Consider the following 23295-nt stretch of genomic DNA (forward strand, 5'->3'; position numbering starts at 1 on the left):
TGTGCAATCAATCTTCTCTTCCCACCAGATCCTGGTAACCAATGATCTGATTTTGGTTTCTATAGTTTTGTCTTTTCTAGGATGTCATATTAATGGAATCACACAGTGTGTAGCCTTTTGTGATGAGTGTCCTAACTTGGCATAGTACTTTTAAGATTCATCTGTGTTACTGCATATATTTCACTAGTTTGTTCCTGTGTCAACTTGGATAGGCTGAATTATGTTTCCCAGAATTCTCTCCCATGTATGCTTCTAGGTAGGGTGGGCACAAGACACATTTCAGTGTGAAATTTGGTGGGGAGAAATGGAGCAGCAGCCATTTGGCGTTTTTTTGCAGGCACTTTCATAGTTTACACATGTTGAAACTTATCTGCTGGCTCAACCTGCTGGTGAAGGTCAGCAGCCAGGACTCTAATCATTCCACCTTTCCTTGGCTTGTCCTTCAGTTTCTCTAATTCTGGACCACGTGTGTTTAGCAACGTGGCAAAGGGTAACTTCTCCCACAGGATTCCCACACCATCAAGGTTGGAGACAGTGACAAGTGACAAGGGTCTCAGACCATCCTCATGGGTTCCAGCTTATCCGCATTTCTTCCCCCTGACACCTATTTTCCTCTTCCAACAACCAACCTGGTGAACTTCAAGCTCCAGTATTAGATGCAAAAACAACAGCCTCAGAGACTGCTTAACCAACTCCAACAACTGTGTAATGTCAAATCCCTGTAAACAAATCACTGTACACACAAACATATGTGCCTGCCAATATCCTAGTAGTTCTGCTTCTCTGACTGATACGATTCCTTTTTATCACTGAGTAGATTTCCATTGTATGGATGTAGGATTTACTTACCCATTCACCAGTTCACGGGCATTTGGTTGTTTTCAATTTTGGATCATGAATAAAGCTGCTATAAACACTCACATACAGGTCTTTGTATAGTCATATTATTTCAAAATATGGTATTTACAAATATAAAAAGAAATAGCTAAAAGAGTCAACTATCATTGCCACCAGAGGCAGGAAGAGGTACAAAGGGGTCTCATGTTAATGTTTTGCATTTTAGACCTTTGTTGCCATAATTTAAAAAAACAACAACAGTGAACTGTATACTTTAAAAGTAAATTTTATGATATGTGAATTATATCTCAATTAAAAGTATAAAAGTATACAATAAAACAATGAACAAACTCTGTCAATTTATAATCTAATGTCAAGTTTTATTTACCTTTTTTCTTACAATATGCTGTCATTCAAAATATACCTCGTAAGTAACTCATGCATACAGTAGGCACTCTATAAATATTTTGATTTAATAATTAGATATTTTTTAGAATGACTAAAAACCCTGATGTAAAATCCCAATTGGGAAGTGCTTAATCCCATCATAGACAAAATATATAACTTTACAATAAACATTTTTATAAGAATTTGCCCAAAAAAGGGAACACTTACAGTTTGGAAATTAAAAAATAAAAAGTAAAAAGCAAGATGAAACACAACACTAACATATTTCAACATTGATCCCTGGATCGGTGGTACTTATAGACCAAGGGCTACCTGCACCCTGTGGCCTTAAGACCATCTGACATTCAGTTAAGAAGATAATTATATACATAATAACCTCTTAACTGGAAATGCTGCATGAATAAATAAGGAATAGCCTATGAAAAAAATGTTAACTATATCCCTTACATGAGCACAGGAAAAAAATTTAAATATATACTTTATTCTCCAATTTAAAAAGTCAATGCTTTTCACCCTAAGCATCAAGAATGAGCCACAAATAAGCATGAAGTCCCGTTTCTAGAACTACGTTAAATCCTGTGGAAAATACTTTTGGATATAAGATCAAGAACCTTAGTCCAAAAGTAAAACAAATCCTTGCATTAAAGGGTCTTCCAATGTTTACACAAACAAAACAGGCTGTGACCATACATGACAAAGAAATACCTTCTAAATCCTTATTTTGGGTTAGCTTTATAACTAGGAACATTCACTCCAGCTTGAAAAAAAATTATATCACTTTTATGATAATAAAAAATTAAAAGCCAATAAATACCTAACCTTAGAGAAGTAGCTGTGCAAACTTATAAACATAATCAAATACTCTATGGCTACAAAATGAAAAGTCTACTAACTATATTTTTCAAAAACTATATAATTCTATAAAAATTTAAATACGTGGACTCTATCAATACATGGAAATGTATATATAAAATACTATTAAGTGAAAAAAGCAAAATGAAAAATATAAAGTGATTACAACCATGTAAAAGTAAATATATTACAGTAACAAACATTGAGGTGAATTTAAATTTATAGACACAAATAGATTCAAACATTCATTAGGGCTTTATCTTTGTTGCTTAAGATTATAACAAAAGAAAAAAGAAAAAATAGACTACTGTTTTAGGTAAACCTATACTCCTAAACAATAAATACTGAACTATATATGTAAACTCCTAAAACAAAGATTTTAAAAAACAAGACTTCTATATCTCAAGTGTACCCTATGGAAGGAGATCAGTCCACATTTGCTGATCTTCATTTTTACAAAACCTTCTGGCAATAGTCACTACAATTCTAATGCTGTCCTTCTTAAGCAGAAAGGGAAAAAAAATTTAAGCACCGTTTAAATAAGAAAACTAAGCAGCATGCTAATAAAATCTACCTACTTAATCTGTTTCATTACTGCAAGAAGCCACGAACAGAGGGTTTTAAAAAAACTAATCGTATATACATATTTTACATAACATATATTTATTCTATAAATATTTTAAAGAATGGCTTTTACATAATTCTTTATTTCAATATATATCTTACTAATTTAATTGCAAGTTATACAAATGCAGTCTTTCAGATTTATTATTGAAAATTATTCTCTACGTGATTTAGAAAATCGCTAATTTCTTGGATAAAACATAGCATATTTAGAAGTCCGAAAGCCAAGTAAATCCCTTATTTCATTTCGGAATTTTGACAGATCTTGGCGCAGTTCATTTAGATTTTCCACAGTTGCCTGATCTGTACTTTGCATCTTTTGTCTCATGGAAGTCAAGTAACGATGCACTAAACAGCACATCACTTTTTGGTAGTTTTCATCTCTCTTTTGCTTCAAATTTCTCCATTCCTTCAAAACAAAAACTATGATACTAACAATGTGCATAAAAATATTTAAATGAGGTGGATTTTTTAAAAAATTTACAGATACAAACACATATCTTGTAATGCTTTATTAGACTGTATTTTTGCCACTACATGTTACAAAATAATGTTCAACACATTTGAAACATGCCATGCATATTTGTTTTATTCATTTACCTGTACACTTACCTTGATTTCAGATCTTTAGTTTATAGTAGGGATTAGCAAACTATGACCCACAGGCCAAATATGACCCACTTCCTGTTTCTGATGGCCTATGATCTAAGAATGGCTTTTACAGATGAACATTTTGTAATCAATTTGATGATGGGGACTACTAATTTTGAACTCCAAATAAACAAAATGTTATTTCCCCCCAAAATGGAATTCTATTCATTAATAGAGCTGTATTATAAAAAAAAGTGTTACTCAATTATTCTTATATGTTTAATTTCATCAATAAAAATTTTGTGGAAATTTGTTTTCTCTCTTGTTATATTACTACCCACATAAAACCTACAATTTTTTCACAGCCCACAAAGTCTAAAATATTTATTATCCGGTCATTTACAGAAAAAGTTTGCCAATTCCTGGCTTATAGCAACATGTATTGAATTATTAATGTATTGAACAACTTTCAAGAAGAACCAGAAAAATATGCATTGACTCTAAGAGTCACTCTTATGCTGACAGCCTAGGTATTCTGAATATTTTCCTTGTTTTAAAACTGTGAGATGAGAATTCATGAAAAAAAATCACAGCTCTCTCTCTCATTTTCAATAAATATTTATTGGATCCTTACTTTATGTTAGATACTATGCTATGCATTAGGGATACAGGAGTGAAAAAAAGAAGTCTTAGCCCTTGTTTATTTTAAGCTGTTTTGCTAATTGCTTTATAACCACAACAAATTAGTACAGAGAATGCCCTGTACAAAAAACACAGCATATTTATGCTTTAGGAACATCTGAGATTAGTAATTATTAAAATTATCATGTTGCAGTTCAACCATCTAACTTCTTACCTTTAAGCTGTTCTGCCGTTTAACCTTGCCTTTTGATGTATGAGAGCAAATCCATTTACTGAGGCTACTAATCATATAGCAGATAGTCTTTGGCGAAGGAATGATGTTGAAAGGTGGGGGTAATGTACATTTGTCATCAAAGTAGCTAAGCCACAACTTTGCTCGAGCAAACTTCCATTCTTTGTCTTCATGATTCTATAAGAGGCAAGTGAAAAACCAACACAGGATATGAATAGGCATGCACACACGCACACACACACAGTAGGGCTGGTATGAAGAGATTGTTTAAGATTGTTCAAATGTTTCCACACCTTGTAGGTAAAAATTTGGTTCAAGACTTGCAGTTAATATACATTACTTACATTTTAAAAAAAATCTATATTTAATTTTTAAATGACACATTCTTAATTCTTTTAAATCTTTGCCTTATCTACTACATACATTTGGTATGGTCTGAAGAGAATATAAAATTTTTAAAAGAATGAACACTTACTGCTATCAACTGAAAACTTTTATGAAGCATTGCCACCAGCAGCTTAGTAAGCACAATCACAACCACAACATTGTATGTCCCAACAATAACAGCTCCGACGAAGGACTGTAATTCTTCTCCGTAGCTAAATCTTGTGACAAAGATTGCCACATGTGCTAAGGAGAAAATATACCAGAACAAAGCAAAGCAAGTGCCGATGAACCTGTAAAGACAATTACATTTCTGTTTAAAAGGAATTTTAAGTTAATTAGCGAAAATAAAGAATTCATTTATATCAACATTACCTAAAGAATACATAGATAGCCCAGGAGTAATATTTTATATAATAACTGAGGTTGGACCCAACATCACAGATATGTCTTACTTTAAACAAAGAAACAAACTCAAAAGGAAGATAAATTATTCCTGTTTAATCTCTTACTACTTCTCTGTCTTTTCTCAACAGAGCAGCCTACGATCCTGTAATACTTAGATTTTGCCACTTCTTCGCTCAAAAACTTCAAATGGCTCTCAAGCTCAACAGCCCAAAGTGCATACAAGGGCCAACAAGGTCCTACATGATCCCATTACCTTTCTTTCTTTTTTTCCCTTCCTTTATTTCTTTCTTTCAATTGAAGTATAGTTGATTTACAATATTATGTTAGTTTTAGGTGTACAGCATAGTGATTCAGTATTTTTGCAGATCATACTCCATTATAAATTATTACAGGATAATGGCTATAATTCCCTGTGCTATACAATATATCCTTGTTGCTTATCTATTTTATACATAGTGGTTTGTATCTGTTAATCTCATACCCATAATTTGTCCATCCCTGCTTCCCTCTCCCCTTTGGTAACCACAAGTTTGTTTTTCTATATCTGTGAGTCTGTTTCTCTTCTGCATATACATTCATTTGTATTATTGTTTAGATTCCACATAGAAGTAACATTATACAGTATTTGTCTTTCTCTGTCTGACTTATTTCACTAAGTATAATATTATCTAGATCCATGCACATTGTTGCAAATGGCAAAATTTCATTCTTTTTTATGGTTGAATATTAAATTGTGTGTGTATTTATATGGATTAAGAAGGTGGGATATATATATCCCACCTTCTTAATTCATTCATCTGTCGACGGGCCCTTGGGTTGCTTCCATATCTTGGCTACTGTAAATAGTCCTGCTATGAACACTGGGGTGCACGTATCTTTTCAAATTAGTGCTTTCATTTTTTTCTGGCTATATAACAAGGAGTGGAATTGCTGGATCATACAGTAGTTCTATTTTTAGTTTTCTAAGGAACCTCCATACTGTTTTCCACAGTGGCTGCACCAATTTACATTCCCACCAACAGTGTATGAGGTTTCTCTTTTCTCCACATCTTCTCCGACATTTGTAATTTGTAGAGTTTTTGATGATGGCCATTCTGACTGGTGTGAGACGATATCTCATTTTTGCTTTGATTTGCATTTCTCTAATAATTAGTGATGTTAGGCACCTTTTCATGTGCCTGTTAGTCATCTGTATGTCTTCTTTGGAAATATGTCTATTCAGGTCTTCTGCCTATTTTCTGATTGTGTTGTTTGTTTTTCAATATCGAGTTGTATCAGCTGTTTACATATTTTGGATATTAACCCTCCGTCAGTCACATGACTTGTAAATATTTTCTCCCATTTTGTAGGTTGTCTTTTCGTTTTGTCAATGGTTTCCTTTGTTGTGCAAAAGCATTTAACTTTAGTTAGGTCCATTTGCTTATTTTTGCTTTTATTTCTTTTGCCTTAGGAGACTGATACAAAAAGATATTGTTATGATGTATGTCAAAGAGTGTTCTATGTTCTCTTCTAGGAGCTTTACTGTGTCGTGTCTTACATTTAGGTCTTTTAACCACTTTGAGTTTATTTGTGTATATGGTCTGAGGGAATATTCTAATCTCATTGTTTTATGTGTAGCTGTCCAGTGTTTCTAGCACCACTTGTTGAAGAGAGTGTCTTTTATCCACTGTATATTCTTGCCTTGTTTGTCATTGATTAATTGACCAAAGGTGCATGGGTTTATTTCTGGGCTCTCTATTCTGTCCCACTGATCTGTTTTTGTGCCAGTATCATGCTGTTTTGATTTCTGTAGCTTTGTAGTATAGTCTGAAGTCTGGGAGGCTTACGCCTCCAGCTTTGTTCCTTTTTCTCAAGATTGCTTTGGCAATTCAGGGTCTTTTCTGGCTCCATATGAATATTAGGATTATTTGTTCTAGCTCTGTGAAAGATGTTATGGGTATTTTGATAGGGACTGCATTAAATCTGTAGATTGCTTTGGGTAGTTTGGCCATTTTAACAATGTTAATTCTTCCAATCCAAGAACACAGGGTAACTTTCCATTTGTATCATCTTCAATTTCCTACATCAACGTTTCATAATTTTCAGAGTACTGTCTTTCACCTCCTTGGTTAAGTTTATGGCTAGGTGTGATTTTAAATGGGATTGATTTTGGTTTTTTACTTTCTCTTTCTGATATTTCATTATTAGTGTATAGAAACTAATTAACACGCACAGATTTCTGTATGTTAACCTTGTATCCTGCAACCTTGTTGAATTCCCTTATTAGTTCTAATAGTTCTTTGGGTGGAGACGTTAGGATTTTCTATATAAAATATGTCATCTGCAAATAGTGAGTTTTACACCTTCCCTTCCAATTTGGATATGTCTTATTTGATCACTGTGGCTAGGACTTCCAATACTTTGTTAAATAGAAGTGGTGAGAGTGGCCATCCTTGTCTTGTTCCTGAATTTAATGGGAAAGCTTTCAGCTTTTCATCGAGTGTGATGTTGACTATGGGTTTGTCAAATGGCCTTTGTCACATTGAGATATGTTCCCTCTATTCCCGCTTTGATGAGTTTTTATCATGAATGGATGCTGAATTTTGTCAAACACTTTTTCTGCAACTATTGAGATGACCATGTGATTTTTATCCTACCTTTTGTTAATGTTGTGTATCACATTGATTGATTTGCATATATTGAACCATCCTTGTGACCCTGGAGTAAATCCGACTCGATCATAGTGTATGATCCTTTTTACACATTTTTAGATTCAGTTTGCAAATATTTTATTGAGGATTTTTGCATCTATATTTACCAAAAATATTAGCCTGTAATTTGCTTTGTACTGTCTTTGTCTGATTTTGGTATCAGGGTAATGGTGGCCTCATAGAATGAATTTGGGAGTGTTCCATCCTCTTTAATTCTTTGGAATACTTTGAGAAGGATAGGTATTAATTCTTTATATGTTTGGTAGAATTCCCCTGTGAAGCCATCCCATTTTGGACTTTTGTTTGCTGGGTTTTTTTTTTTTACAAATCCAATTTCACTTCTAGTGATCAGTATGTTCAAATTGACTGTTTCTTCTTGATTCAGTCTTGGCAGGCTGTATGTTTCTAGAAATTTGTTCATTTCTTTTTGGTTGTCCAATTTGTTGGCATATAACTGTTCATAGTATTCTCTTATGATTTTTTTGTATCGCTGTGGTATTGGTTTGTTATTTCTCCACTTTCATTTATTTTGTTTATTTGGGTAAAGGCTGGCTTTTTCTTCTTGGTAAGCCTGGCTAAAGGTTTATCAATTTTGTTAATCTTTTCAAAAAACCAGTTCTTGGTTTCATTGATCTTTTCTGTTTTTTATCTCTATTTTATTTATTTCCACTCTGATCTTTATTATTTCCTTCCTTCCTTCCTTCTGCTGACTTGGGGCTTTGTTTGCTCTTTTTCTAATTCTTTTAGGTGGTAGGTTAAGATATTTGTTTGAAATTTTTCTTATTTCTTGAGGAAGGCCAGTATTGCTATAAGCTTCCCTCTTAGAACTGCTTCTGCTGCATCCCTCAAATTTTGGAAAGTTGTGTTTCCATTTTCATTTGTCTCGAGCTATTTTCTGATTTCCTCTTTGATTTTATCATTGACCCATTGGTTTTTTAGTAGCATGTTATTTAGTCTCCACGTGTTTGTTCTTTTCCCATTTTCCTTTCTATAGTTGATTTCTAGTTTCATATCACTGCAGTCAGAAAAAAATGCTTCATATAATTTCTATTCTCTTAAATTTATTAAGGCTTGTTTTGTGGCCTAGTACGTGATCCATCCTGGAGAACATTCCATATACACGTGAAAAGAATGTGTATTCTGCTGTTCTGGGATGGAATGTCCCGTAAATACCAATTAAGTTCAACTGGTCTATGGTGTCATTTAGGAACACTGTTTTCTTACTGATTTTGTTTGGATGATCTATCCATTGATGTCACTGAGAGGTTAAAGTCCCCTACTATTATTGTATTACTATCAATTTCTCCCTTTATGTCTGTTAGTATTTGCTTTATATATTTAGGTGCTCCTGTATTGGGTGCATATATGTTAATGAGTGTAACATCCTCTTTTGTGTATCCCTTTATCATTATACAGTGCTCATCTTTGTCTTTTGTTACAGACTTTGTTTTAAAGTCTATTTTGTCTGATATGAGTATTGCTATCCCTGCTTCTTTGTCATTTTCATCTGCATGAAGTATCTTTTTCTATCCCTCACTTTTTCTTTGTTTCTTTAGCCCTGAAGTGAGTCTCTTGCAGGCAGCATATTGAAGGGTCTTGTGTTTTCATGGAATCAGCCACCCTATGTCTTTTGATTGGAGCATTTAGTCCATTGACATTTAACATAGTTATTGATAGGTATGCAGTTACTACCATTTTATTCCTTGTTTTCCAGTTGTTTTTGTAGTTCTCTTCTGTTCATTCCTTCTTTTTGTTTCTCTTGTTGTGGTTTGATGATTTCCTTTAGTAGTATGCTTGAGTTCCTTTCTTTTTGGTTTTTGCATATCTATCATAGGTTTTTTTTTTTTTTTTCAGTACGCAGGCCTCTCACTGTTGTGGCCTCTCCCGTTGTGGAGCACAGGCTCCGGACGCACAGGCTCAGTGGCCATGGCTCAGGGGCCTAGCCGCTCCGTGGCATGTGGGATCTTCCCAGACCAGGGCACGAACCCGTGTCCCCTGCATCGGCAGGCAGGCTCTCAACCACTGCGCCACCAGGGAAGCCCTATCATAGGTTTTTGATTTGTGTTTACCATAGGGCTCATATATGCTGTCCCATAATTATATCTACTTGTTTTAAACTGATAGTCATTTAAGTTCAAACACATTTTAAAAGATCTACATTTTTACCCCCCTCACCCACATCGTGTTTCTAATGTCATATTTTACATCTTCATGCTTATCTCTCAACTGTTTACTGCATTTATAGTTGCTTTTGTGTGTATGTTTTTTTCTTTTCATCTATGTACTGGCTTTTTAAAGTAATCTTCAATCCTTACTATGTAACTGCCTTTCCTAGTGGGATTTTCCCTTTCCTATAGATTCTTGCTTCTTTTCCATTTAGATAAGACCCTTCAACATTTTTTAGGTTTACTATTGATGAATTCTTTTAGTTTTTGATTGTCTGATAAGTTCTTTATTTCTCCTTCTATTCTAAACGATAATCTTGCTGGGTAGAGTATCCTTGGTTGTAGGTTTTTTCCTCTCAGCACTTTGAATATATCAAGCCTCTCCCTTTTGGCCCACAAAGTTTCTGCAGAGAAAATCAGCTGATAGTCTTATGGGGATTCCCTTGTATATGACTGATTTTCTCTTCATGCCTTTAGAATTCTCTCTTTATCTTTAACTTTTGCCATGTTGTTTATGATATGTCTTGATGTGGGTCTGTTTGGTTTCATCTTGTTTTGGACCCTCTGTGCTTCCTGTACCTGGATATCTGTTTCCTTCTTCAGATTTGGGAAAGTTTCAGCCATAATTTCTTCAAATACATTTTTGATCCCCTTCTCTCTCTCTCTTCTCCTTCTGGAACCCCTATTATGTGAATGTTGGTATGTTTAATGTTATCCTAGAGATCTAGTGGACTCCTTTTGTTTTTTTGTTTATTTTCATTTGTCTTTCTTTCTGCTGTTCTGATTGGGTGATTTCCATTATTCTATCTTCCAGATCACTTATGTGTTCTTCTGTGTCACTTAGGCTGTTATTCAGAGTGTTTTTTATTTCAGATATTGAATTGCCTATTTTTGTTTGGGTCTTTTTTATATTTTCTAGTTCCTTGTTAAAATGATCTTTGTTTAGATCAATTCTCTTGATCTAAACTAATTTAGTTAGCATTTTTATTACCAATGACGTGAATTCTTTATCTGGTAAATTGTTTATTTCTGTTTCATTATTTATTTTTTCAAGGTTTTTCTCTTACTTTTTCAATTGAGAGTAGTTCCTCTGCCTTTTCATTTTCCTTAACTTTCTTTGCCTCTATGAATTTAGGTGAAACAGTTACCTATTGTGGTCTTGAAGGGGTGTTATGTGTGTACCCAATGCCTTTGGTGGGATGGCTGGATTTGATGTGGACACCAGTGTTTCCTCAGGGTATGCTGGCAGCTATGACCTTGGTAGGAGGTGTGGCTAGAGATGGAAGAGCTAGAGCCCACGCAGGGTGTGAGGTGCGATGTTCTCTTTGCTCACTGGCCATCACTGCCCTGTGGGATCTGCTCCCAAGCTGCTGGAGTAAAAGCCCTGAGGGTCAGGCTAGAGCTGGCTCTGTTCCTTTTCAAGTGTGTTTTTCCTTCTCCCCACACCAGGATCTTTGCCCCAAAGGAGGGGGCTGCTGAAGCAAGTGGGGTTCATGCACTTATAGAGGTCTAATGCACTACCTGTGTACGTGTCTGTGGCTCCACTCAGATGCAGCCCATGGTCATGTCTTTTCCCTGGTATTGGCCACCCCAGATCTAGCGCTGCGCTACGGTGTGAAGTGAGTGGGGCCAGAGCATCCACTTAGTCTGGGCTTGGGCACATAGCAAGGTGGCCACAGGAAACCCAGCAGCTGTGCTGCTGTCAAAACTCTGGGCTGCTTCTGGGGTGCCACTGGAGTAAGCTCCAACAATGGCAGCTGCCACACCACCTGGGCTACGCTCCAGGACTGGTTGCCTCTATGTCACAAGGACGAGTCTTCTCCCAAGTCCTGGATGCCCTAGATCCAGTGCCATCCTGTGATGTGGAATGAGTGGAGCTGGGGTATTCTCTCAGTTTGGGCTGGGGAGAGCAGCAAGGTGGTCACAGGAAACCTGACAGCCACTAGGGCAGACCTCTGTCTGCCCTAGCAGGGGGCAAGCCAGCACCTGCACCCCTCATTAGTGGCATCCAGGCTGTTCCAGCCTTTCTATCTCTCCCAGGGTTTCTCCAGCCAGTTAAGGAGGCTTGTCTCCTATGCGTAGAAACCAGACTGGAACACCCAGTCTGTGGCTTGACCCACTAACTCCCCAGGGCGAGTATCCACCTGTGTAATCTCCCTTTTCCTTTGAATCCCTTCCCAGGGCACAGGTCCTGACCAATCACTTTCTTCTCATCCTACCCGATTACATGTATACCTTTCTTAAAGCCTTTGTTGTACAGGAGTCCTTCTGCCTCTTTCCAGCTAGCTTTCAGTGAGAATTATTCCACATGTAGATGTATTTTTGATGTGTTTGTGGGGGGAGGTGAGCTCCAAGTCCTCTTACTCCACCATCTTGATCTGCTTTATTCCCCATTACCTTCCTGACCTAATCTACTACAGCTCTCGCTCTGATTCACTACATACAATCCACGCTGACCTCCTGGCTTTTTCTTGAACATACCAACCACACTCCCATCTCAAGGCATTTGCATTTGCCATTCCCCTATCTGCCAACGCTCCTCCTCCAGATACCTTTTCATGGCTTGATCCTTCACCAGCTTTATATCTTTACTTGGATGTCATCTTTTGTGAGGCCTTCCTTAACCTCCTACCTAACTAAAGCTATACCCTCTCACACAAAAATCCTCCCTGGCCCAAGCTTTATTTGGGCTACAGGCAAGGGCCTGTGTAATACTGATATATACTATATCAATACTGTGCAATATACTATATATTTTATTTTTATTGCCTGTATCACCTCAACAGAATAATAAACTCCATGAGGGTAGTTTTGTTCACTGATACTTCATTTACTTAGCACTTAGAACAGGGTCTGGCATACTGAAGGTGTTAGACGAATATTTATTACTCATTTAATCTTATTCCTTAAATAAACTAAAGAATAGTTGGTACATAATAGGAATACAACAAACGTGTAATTCTACACCTCTTCTCCATTATTTTATCTAAGAATGTGGGGAGGTATTTTGTCTGCCTCACGACTGGTTGTTCAATTCCTTCTGATACAATAAATTAGAGGAAAAAAATGTTCTTGAAGCTTTAACAATCTCAACCCTAATGACCTCCTAAGAAGCGTTGAAATCTGAGAGTGCTTTGGTTGTAGCAATGACTGAGAATTGCCACTGACAATTAATACTTGAAGGGCAGAGACGTGGAACATCTCACAATACATATATAGGACCCACAAAGAACTGTCCTGCCCAAAATACTAAGAGTGCACAAAATGCAAGAGTTCCTCTGTTAAGATAGACTATAGTTGAGGAGACAATGTAATAACTCAGGCCACTAATTATTTAAGATTCTATGTGTAAAGGTGACTATAAATGATTCATGAAAAATAAGTATTTCTTATTCAAAATGCATTTCTTAAAGAAAATTTGAAGTCCTAGTTCTGTAGGTATGAATTCACACATAACACAACAGAAAGACAGACATACATTTACTAAAAATTTAAAAGACACTCACGAATGGAAGGTATCATTGCTTTGCTGTTCACAGAAGATGCCTACACAGTCCTTCTGTTCTTTTGGAGTATAGTCTTTATCATACAGTTGTGTCAGTCCAATTGTGAAAGAAAACAAAACAAGAAGAAACATTCCAAGAAATTTTCCAAAATCTTGTAACATCTGTCCCATTGAAATCTGTGGAATATATTACATAGGCATTCATTAAAATCATCAGGAAAACAAAATATGAAAAACTAAATGACCAGGCAAGAAAACATGATCCACAAGGCTACTCCTTTTTTTCCACCTGTTTGAGATATTTCATCACTTTTAAAACACCAAAAATCCAGCTGTCAAACAAAAAGCCATTCTGACCATGCCAGCACTGTGAGTGTTGGATGGTACATTCCTTGAATCTGGACCAAGTCTGCAGAGGATAATTTTGCTATGAAGGTAGAGGAAGAGACATAGAGATTTAAGAAAAGGCCTAATTTGCAAGGGATGAAAGGAAAATTCTTTGCTAAAACCTAAAGGGAAGTAAATGCTTATATTTATAGTTTCTCAAAGTTTACAAATATAAAACGATTAGGACATAAAGTATTTCATTTGATTTTTGCAACCAATTTAAACCACTTTCTGAAGAACAGCATTTCCCCCTCTAGGACTGTCCTAATCTCTTTTGCCAAGGTGATCAATTCTCTTTCATTTGGGGTCTATTATAAGAAAAAATTATACGTGTTAAGTCAAATGAGAGGGTCTAATACTTATGTGAGTATCTACCATAATTTAGACATATGTAATGCATCTGGGAGCTTTATTCAAGCCTAATTTCATTCTCCTTTAATACTCTTTCAAATTCTGGGGAATAGGTACTTTTCATAAATTCTTGTTATTTAAGTTGGCATACAAATTTGGAGAATAATTTAACATTACGCTTTGATCCCAAAATTCTATCCCTAGGAATTTAGCCAACAGGAAGTACACAAAGATGCATTACATACAAGGATTTTCATTGTAGCGCTGTAGAAAAAGAAATTAGAACATCCTAAATGTTGTTGTTAAAAAGAATGAAGTGCTATGTGCTGGCATAGAAAGATGCCTACAAAACATTAAGTCAAAAAAGCAGGGTACACAACAGTATTAAACAGCTATTTTTTAAAGGATAGGTTAGATATATATTTTCATATAGATAAGGTTTGATATGCACAGGAAATTTCTGGAAGTTTACACAAGAAACCATTAACAGTGCTTGTCTATGGGAGGTAGGACTAGGGGTGTGGTTTGAATCTTCTTTGCTATATGCATTTATTACTTTTAAGATACAAAAATTAAGTGTTTAGAAATAATCCCTCCTCAAATGTAACCAGGCCAAATTTATATAATTAGTGAAATCCAACTTCAAATAAAATTCCGAACTCCCTCGAGCCTGCCAAAATAATGCATACCAATCACCGACGACACAAAATAGTAGCAGCAGGCAAGTGGCCAAGCCCCTCCAGCCCACTATAGTGAGACAGCTAATTAAGTCGAAGAGGTGTGGTAAAATTTTTAGGCACAGCACAAGCTAGTATTCCAGGCGACATGGAGTGGGGAGGTCCACTATGCTTGACTTTTATGCACTTGACTAGCATGTGACTCTTTTCAAAATCTTATGCTTCCCTCACTTAGCCCCCTTGCCAAATTCTGATGGAAGCAACAGAAAACTTTTAGAATCAGAAAGCTCAAAATGTGTGAGAAAGAGAAGAAATACATTTCTCTCTTAATCAATGATAGTTTTATTAGGTCACTTTGGAAAGAAATCACTTATTCAGATTGTGACTGCTTAGAATAAAGCCATATCGTGTTAGTAGAGAACCTAATAATGTATGACAGTGAGAGTACAATAACTGCTTTAGATAAGTACAGAAAAGACTGGATTTGAAGAAAATTTAGACACTGTGAGCTTAAAGGTAAATAAAGTTTTCCAAGAGTGACCATGTATGCTGTTATAATTTTAATTTCAAAAATTTAGTCCAAAAGTGAAAGCCTTAATTTAATATTACTGGGGTTTTTTTTGTTTTTGTTTTTGTTTTTTTTTGCGGTACGCGGGCCTCTCACTGTTGTGGCCTCTCCCATTGTGGAGCACAGGCTCCGGATGCGCAGGCTCAGCGGCCATGGCTCACGGGCCCAGCCGCTCTGCGGCATGTGGGATCTTCCAGAACCGGGGCACGAACCCGTGAACCCTGCATCGGCAGGCGGACTCTCAATCACTGCGCCACCAGGGAAGCCCTTAATATTACTGTTTTAAAGATAAGAGTAATTTAATTTCAATATCAAGATGAGCAATATTTAATGAGAACACTACAAACTTCATGACTTGTTTTTTAAAAACATGATATTAGTTCTTGTATAACATGGAAGAACCAAAATTAGCTACAGTGGATATCGCTGAGGTGAACATTAGCTTGAAGAGCACACTAATGAAACATTCATGTGAAATGCAAACATTAAAAGCAGTAAATTAATTTTAGTCTGAGAAAGATTATAAGGTTCATTTATTTGTAAAAATAACAATCACGCTTTCTTACATGTTTACTTATTTTTATATGTGTCAAAAGAATCAAACTGGACTACTTCTCACACCATGTACAAAAACCTGAAACCGTAAAACTCCTAGAAGAAAATCTAAGCCAGTATGCCTCTTTGATATTGGTCTTAGCAATACATTTTTTGATATGTCTCCTCAGGCAAGGGAAGCAAAAGCAAAAATAAACAAATGAGACCTACTCAAACTTAAAAGCTCTTGCACAGCAAAGGAAACCATCAACAAATGAGAAGGCAGCCTACCAAATTGGAGAAGATATTTGTAAATGATGTGTCTGATAAGGGGTTAAATACACAAAATTGTACAAAGAACTCAGACAACTCAAACTTCCTCTCTCCAAGCACCCCCTCAGTCATGCTCCCAAGTCCTTTGTATGTAATCTCTAAAACAGTATTCTTCACTTTATGTTTGTCTCTTCTAGCAGTCTTTAAGGGCAGGCACAATGTCAGCAAGCTCCAGAGCCTGGCATATTAATTAAAGTACTGAATACAGGGGCTTCCCTGGTGGCGCAGTGGTTGAGAATCTGCCTGCCAATGCAGGGGACACGGGTTCGAGCCCTGGTCTGGGAAGATCTCACATGTAGTGGAGCAACTAGGCCCGTGAGCCACAACTACTGAGCCTGCGCGTCTGGAGCCTGTGCTCCGCAACAAGAGAGGCCGCGATAGTGAGAGGCCCGCGCACTGCGATGAAGAGTGGCCCCCGCTTGCTGCAACTAGAGGCAGCCCTCACACAGAAACGAAGACCCAACACAGCCAAAAATAAATAAATAAAATACTGAATACATAACTACTTTTTATATGTCTTTTATCTAACTCTTTACCATTTAACGAGAGGTATCACATATTTTTACTTATCCTGCAAGGTGGGGAAGGCTAGCATTATCTCCATTTCTCCAAGTGACAAACTGAAACTCAGAAAGATTTAGTGAATTGCTCAGGGTGAAAGAACTAATAGATGGCAAAGGTGGAATTGAATTCTTGCTTATGACTCCCTGCAAGGGCTTTTCTAAAACATCACTTTGCGGTTTTTACCTTAGCTCTCCCATTAGAAATTTGGGGCTGGGTGCAATTAAGAAATATTTAGTTCTCACGCATTTTGCGTACACAGCAGGGCTTGTTGAATTAATACACGAATAAATGTATTTTAAAAGATGTAATTGTTAATTAACATTTTGCACCGTCTTTTTTCTAACACTATGTGAGCTGGGCCTTACTTTCCTGACCTATAAAAGAAATGGCCACATGCTGCATCAGACTTGCTCATCCACATGCTATTAAAAATTTGTCAGACTTCACCCCAAACTATTTAATCAGCATCTCTGAGGGCAGGACTGGAGAATGTAGGTTAAATGTGTTCCCCACACCATCCTTGCAGCCTCTCCAGTTTTTGAACCCCTAGACTATACGATTTCTAAGTTTCCCTCTAGCTCTGACATTCCATACTCCTTTCAAGAAAAAATATCCATCCCCGGTATACCCTAAAATGCAAAACACCTGAAATCACTCTTTACTCACAAAGAACAATACTTTACAAACAACAATAATATGCCATTTATGTTATACAGGCCACTAAACTAAGTCTGATAATTATCCAATAAAAACAAACAATTCACTAGGAATAAAGGATGCACTCGTGTGTCACATACTACATTCACTTTCCAAGTTTTCTTGTATTATTTTTCAGGTCGGTCACAGTTACCTCCACTACTCTAAGGGAATGGAGGAATGGATCTAAACGTTTATGCAAAGCCCATGATGCATCAGGTACTCTGCTATGCATGTGATATACACTGACCCATTCAATCCTCACAACAGATACAGAAACTGAGACTCAAAGAGAAGAGGTAACAGTAAGTTATGGAGCAAGATTCTGAACCAAGCTGTGTGATCCTGTCTTTTCCTTCTTGTCTAATCACCCAACTACCAGTATTAAAGGCTGCATAAGTCATTTGACACACATGGATAAATGAAGAAGAATTTAAAAAATCTATAAATTATGAAAGCCTGCCAACAGAAGTATTGTACAGTAAAAGTTAATGAGGGACTCATATTACTCAAGAAAACTCTGAGAAGCAATTCAGCACAGTGGTTAAGACCATTAGCTCTTGAGCCAAACTGGGTTGGAATCCCAGTTCTACTGCTCATCAGCCCTGTGACCTTGTACAAGTTACTTAATGTCTCTACACCTAAGTTGCTTCCTCTGTAAAATGTAAATAAAAGAGTCCGCCTCTTCGAATGGTTGTGAGGATTGAATGAGGTCATAAATGTAAATAAAGATCTTAGAATAGTAACTGACACACAGTTAAGGACTCAAATGTTCACTGTTAATATTACCATTATTCACGATTATTTATAGATTGTGCCTTTTTTTTTTTTTTTGGTTGTTGAAGTATGTAACATTACTGATTTATACCCAATCATGTCTCTTACATCTGCTGAGGTAGATTAGCTGGCATCCTGAATTCAAAAAAGCGGGAGAGCTAACTTCAAAGAGCAGGCTGGTCTCTGGAGTCAGACCGAGGCAGGTTCAGCTCTTGACTCTGCCACGTAACAGTTCTGTGAACTATTTCTCTCCCTAAGCCTTAAACCCTCCATTTGTAAAATGAAAATGAAAAATAACAAGGGTTGTGATGAGGGCTAAATAAATGGAAAACATATAACAGAGTGCCTGGCCCACATGAAATGTTCAATAAATGTTAGTTGCTGTTATTATTGGGAACAAGCAGGTACAGCAACAGCTAGGATGTAGCCCTATTTCTCCATCAGATTTTTTTGTTTTCTCAGACCAATCAGTGCTTGTATTTACTCAACCCCGTCTAACAAGTTTTTCAACTCAATTCAACAAACAGACATTAACTCCATCATATGGAGAAATTCATTCTCATGGGAGTACGAGTGTAGAAACAGATTTTCTAGTGGTGGGGACACTAAAGCTGGTGCATGTCCCCTCTCCCTGGAATGCCCTACAGCCAACCTCCTTTCAACTCATCTTTTAAGGCTTAATTTCAGTGTCATCTCTTCTGGGAAGTCTCCTCTGATGCCTTCAACTGAAGTGAGTACCCTTCCTCTGGGCTCTCTATTACAGCATCTACCATTCCAAATGTTGTCATTGGCTTGTCATCCTCGGTGAACTATGCATTCTTTAAAAGGAGACTGCAGTATACTCACTTTAGTATATTCCCAGTGTCCAGTACCTATCAGGCACTCAATAAATGTTTATTGAATGAATAAGTAAAGTTTCAACAAGCAGAGGATAGTCTGGGACAGCGGTCCCCAACCTTTTTGGCACCAGGGCCTGTTTTCGTGGAAGATAATTTTTCCACATACGGGGCGGGCGGGGTGGGGGATGGTGCAGGTGGTAATGCGAGTGATGGGGAGCAATGGGGAGCAGCAGATGAAGCTTCACTTGCTTGCCTGCCGCTCACCTCCTGCTGGGCAGTCTGGTTCATAACAGGCCTTGGACTGATACCGGTCCGTGGCCTGGGGGTTGGGGACCCTGGGTCTGGGACATTCTAAACAGGATAATAACATAAAAAATGACAAGGAAGTGGGAAAGCACAGGACCTGTGTGAGATTAGTGACTGGTCTTGGCCCAGATGGAGAAGTACTTCATGAAGAGATAAGGAGATGAGTATAGTGAGCAATGGCTAGAAAGTAAGGCCGATTGTAGAAGGCCATCTTCCAAAGTCTACCTACAACATGTCAGAAATTTAACAAATACAATCATACAAATTTCAAGTAATAGAATAAAGGATTCAATCACTGCTGAATCAGGATCATTTATGTATTCCACTACAGGATAATTCCATGACCTTGCTTTGCCTGGTAGAGTCCCAGTTCACAGCTGTTGTCCCAACTTAGTAATGAATAATATCCTTTTCATTCTCTAAAGTGTCTCTATTTGGATGATAAATTATAGTCATTCTAACTAAGGGAGAGATCTGGACTCCTACTGCAGGTTATATAACCAGCTAAAATAAAAGTCTGTCAGCTTCTAAATCTACAAAGATTTGGAAGGAAAAAAATGTTAGTAAATAGAGATAAATTTAACAAACAACTGCAGTAATCACATAAAAACATCATCTGACATAGCATGTTATGTAAAGAAAAAAAGCTGCACTTTAGCTAAAGTAGTTAACTTATTGTCAGTTTTCCTTTTGCATTTCTTTTTGCTTTATATTCATAATTGGATCACTCTTTTAATTGAGTTCCTTGCTTCTGATTAACAAAATGGAAGAAAATGTATTATAAATCTTCTGCACAAAATTATTCTAGAGTTCTTTGTTACCAATATGCTATACAAATCTTTCATGTCAATAAGATTACACTGGAAAACAAATAACTTTATTGGAGAAATCTTTTAAGTAAAAGCCTGAAGATAGGACTGTACAGATTCTTATTAAATATCTATTTTTCATCCTCTTTCTGAGTAACCAGACCTTGGTTTCTTGGGGGGAAATATGCTCAATTAAAAGTACTCATCTCCTCAGAGATACAAACAGCCATGTGACCCAATTCTGGCCAATGAGTTATAAGTGGAAGTATTTTGTAGGCCTCGAGGAAAAATAATTGTCCTCTTGTTAAAAAAAAGAAAGACAGCTGGCTCATGCTCTCTGCCTTTCCCCTTCTTCCTGCTGGATGCAGACTTTATATAATGACTTGGAGCAGGGAGCCTGCGACCATGAGAACCAGTGACACTAGAGACAAGTTTATATATTTGCAAAACTCATCAAACTATACAGTTAAGATGGGTACATTTTACTGTATGGCAAATTATACCTTAAAATACGTTTTTAAAAAGATCAGTTGCTGGACTAGACCATAATATTTAAACATATATTATGATTAACCTGTAGACCTTTTAAAAAATAGGAGCACACTAAATATTTGTTAGTTTCACTTAAATTATTTGCTAGTTCTATGGCTATTAGAACAATATAAAGTACCTGCTGGAGGAGAAAAACACACACCACAGCTGAAAAGACAAATACCCACTTACGCAGTATTTGTATACATGTCTATAGTTCTTTTGGGAAAAGATTAAGTCAGGAAGACCTGACTCAACAGTTCTAAGAAAAAGAAACAAATAATTTGCTAAGAAATAATAATATACTTTTTCCTTTTTAACTTGTTGTAAAAATCTGTAAAGAAATTTTCAGTATAGAAACTTAGTGATACCATCAGTTTTTAGCTAAAAAACAAAGAAAACAATGTGCATGTAGAAATACTGTGGACCCTTGATTAAAACATTTATAGAAGATATTAGTGATAAAATTAAATCAAAATAACAGATAGTCTAAACCAGTGTTTCACAAACCATGTTTTGGAGAAAAAAGAGACCTGAGCATATTTCATGAAAAATGGGTATGATGTTAACTGAATTTAGGTGATGATAGTTTGAACAAGATCAAACAAGTTTCTTTACTTCTTTCTCATAGGCTTTAATGTGATAATGTGTACTGTGAATTCCCAAAAGAGGTTATACGGAATGCAGTGTATCCCAAACTTATTTCAGTCCGAGCATCTCACAGGACTTGGCTAAGAGAGAGTCACACTTCAGGAAACACTCTTGGAGGATGACAGCACAAGCCAAATCAAATGGGGTTTTTCCTACATATTTTGTTTTCATATCTCTGTTGGAGAAGGTAATTATGCATTTTATTTAAAATATCTCCTTTAAAAATACAAAACAGAATCTAAATTGTTAGTAAATTCTGACTTAACAAGGAAAAATGAATATTGCTCAGGTTTTCAGACTTACAAAATAACAAAGTATTATGTAGAGCTGGTCCCCAAGCAGAACTGGCTCCACCTTTCAAGAACAATCAGCTACTAAAATCTGTGGGGTACATGCAACCAATTATGAGTCCTTTCTTTAGTGTAAAGAGACTTAGAATTTAGTCCTGGACTCTCATGTATAATAATCATGCTACTTTGAAACGATAAAAGCTCAATTTCTTTAACTATAAAGTACTGTAAAGCATAAAGTTGGACTACATAAGCTCTATGAAATTTTTTAGCTCTAAATACTCTATTTTCCAACTTACTACATTTGATATTTATTAAGCAAAGTAAAAGAGTATTTTGTTACAATATAACTTACGTATTTTCAAAATCATCATGAAGTATGAATTCTGTTTGTACAACATCTCCCTTATACTTATCACTTAAAACTTTAAATGTGAAATTCATTTTGGTAAAAAGCAAAATTTTATGTCCCTCTACTGTCTGAAATATAACTATATTTTAAATACATCTACGTCTATGAACTCGGGGGAGAGGGACAATGGACCACAGCTTAACAAAGTTTGGAATGTCTAAAAGCAGAGGATTATCATTCAGCCAGAAGCAAAGCAGATGAACATGCTGTGACTTTTCAACTGTTAAACTATTTTCAAAAGCAAAGTTTAGCTTTAATATCATGAGAAAACAATGTTCCAGTGGACAAGTAAAAGGTGTAGTAGTTTTACAAATTTTCTTCAAGAAATTTTAATTACTTACCTGTAATGGACCCAAGATAGAGCTTGTTGTATACATAAAAAAGAGACGAAGATAACTCAGAACGTTGGCAAATGCAAAAAGCCCTTCTGCCACCAGTGTAGGATGGAATGCATCCCAGTCCTTCCGATCAGCAAAATCATGAAACTAAGGTTAGGGAAAAAAAAAGCCAAAGATAAAACAGCTCTCTCAAGTTAGGAAAATAAAAAACAAATATTCTGACTGTTGAAAGAAAACTATTTTATATATCCTTGTGGAGGAACTCCATTTATGTTTTATAAAGTTCTCTTCTTTTAACAGAAATAACATTGTTTTAAATAAGTAAAAGATTTCTACATATGTGGGGCAATATCACTTGTGCTATATAAAGAGGTTTTCTCAGAAATTCCTATGTTTTAAAAAACTAATGTTTTAAAAACTTTCATTAGACTTTTTATGAATGAAATTTCTGCTAGTTTTTCTTAAATTCCACAACACAAACTTTAAGAATGTGTGCTGTCAATTAATTAGCTATCACATTAAATTAACCTAGCCCTTTGACTCAGGATTCTACAATGGCCCATATATGCTTTCTCCCTTCTAAATAACAAGAAAAAAAAGAGTGTATTATTATACTTTAGACATAGAATGACCACATGTTCCAATTGCCTGGGACAGTCCCAGATTACATACCAGTTTTCCTGGCATAATTATTAATTGTGCCCCCTTTCACTTGTAAAGTGTCTTGGTCTGAATAATAAACTATATGGACACCCTGCTTCTAGAACTAAAGAGACCAGTCTAAAAAAACCAATGACCATCAACCTTTCTATCAAACCATCTATCTATATATGATCTTTTTATTTTCTTAATAACTTCACAACTCTGGTCATGGAACATACCTAATAAACATGT

At 36.2% G+C, this 23295-nt stretch overlaps 1 protein-coding gene across 3 annotated transcripts in view; it reads right to left on the reverse strand.

Annotated features, from left to right (window-relative positions):
• Positions 1-1196: 1196 nt before the first annotated feature.
• Positions 1197-23295, reverse strand: part of TRPC1 (transient receptor potential cation channel subfamily C member 1) — a 64186-nt gene continuing 42087 nt past the window's right edge. For all 3 annotated transcript variants that reach the window (XM_029214832.1, XM_029214831.1, XM_029214830.1), the window contains 5 exons: positions 22405-22548; positions 13340-13515; positions 4662-4863; positions 4169-4363; positions 1197-3130 (listed from right to left, as the gene is read on the reverse strand). In XM_029214832.1, the coding sequence (XP_029070665.1) occupies positions 2903-3130; positions 4169-4363; positions 4662-4863; positions 13340-13515; positions 22405-22548 (945 nt within the window). In that variant the 3' untranslated portion in view covers positions 1197-2902. The remainder of the gene's footprint in view (positions 3131-4168; positions 4364-4661; positions 4864-13339; positions 13516-22404; positions 22549-23295) is intronic.

The sequence above is a fragment of the Monodon monoceros genome, unplaced genomic scaffold (assembly GCF_005190385.1).
Source record: "Monodon monoceros isolate NGI ecotype Baffin Bay Population unplaced genomic scaffold, NGI_Narwhal_1 Super_Scaffold_11, whole genome shotgun sequence".
Classification (NCBI taxonomy): Eukaryota; Metazoa; Chordata; class Mammalia; order Artiodactyla; family Monodontidae; genus Monodon; species Monodon monoceros.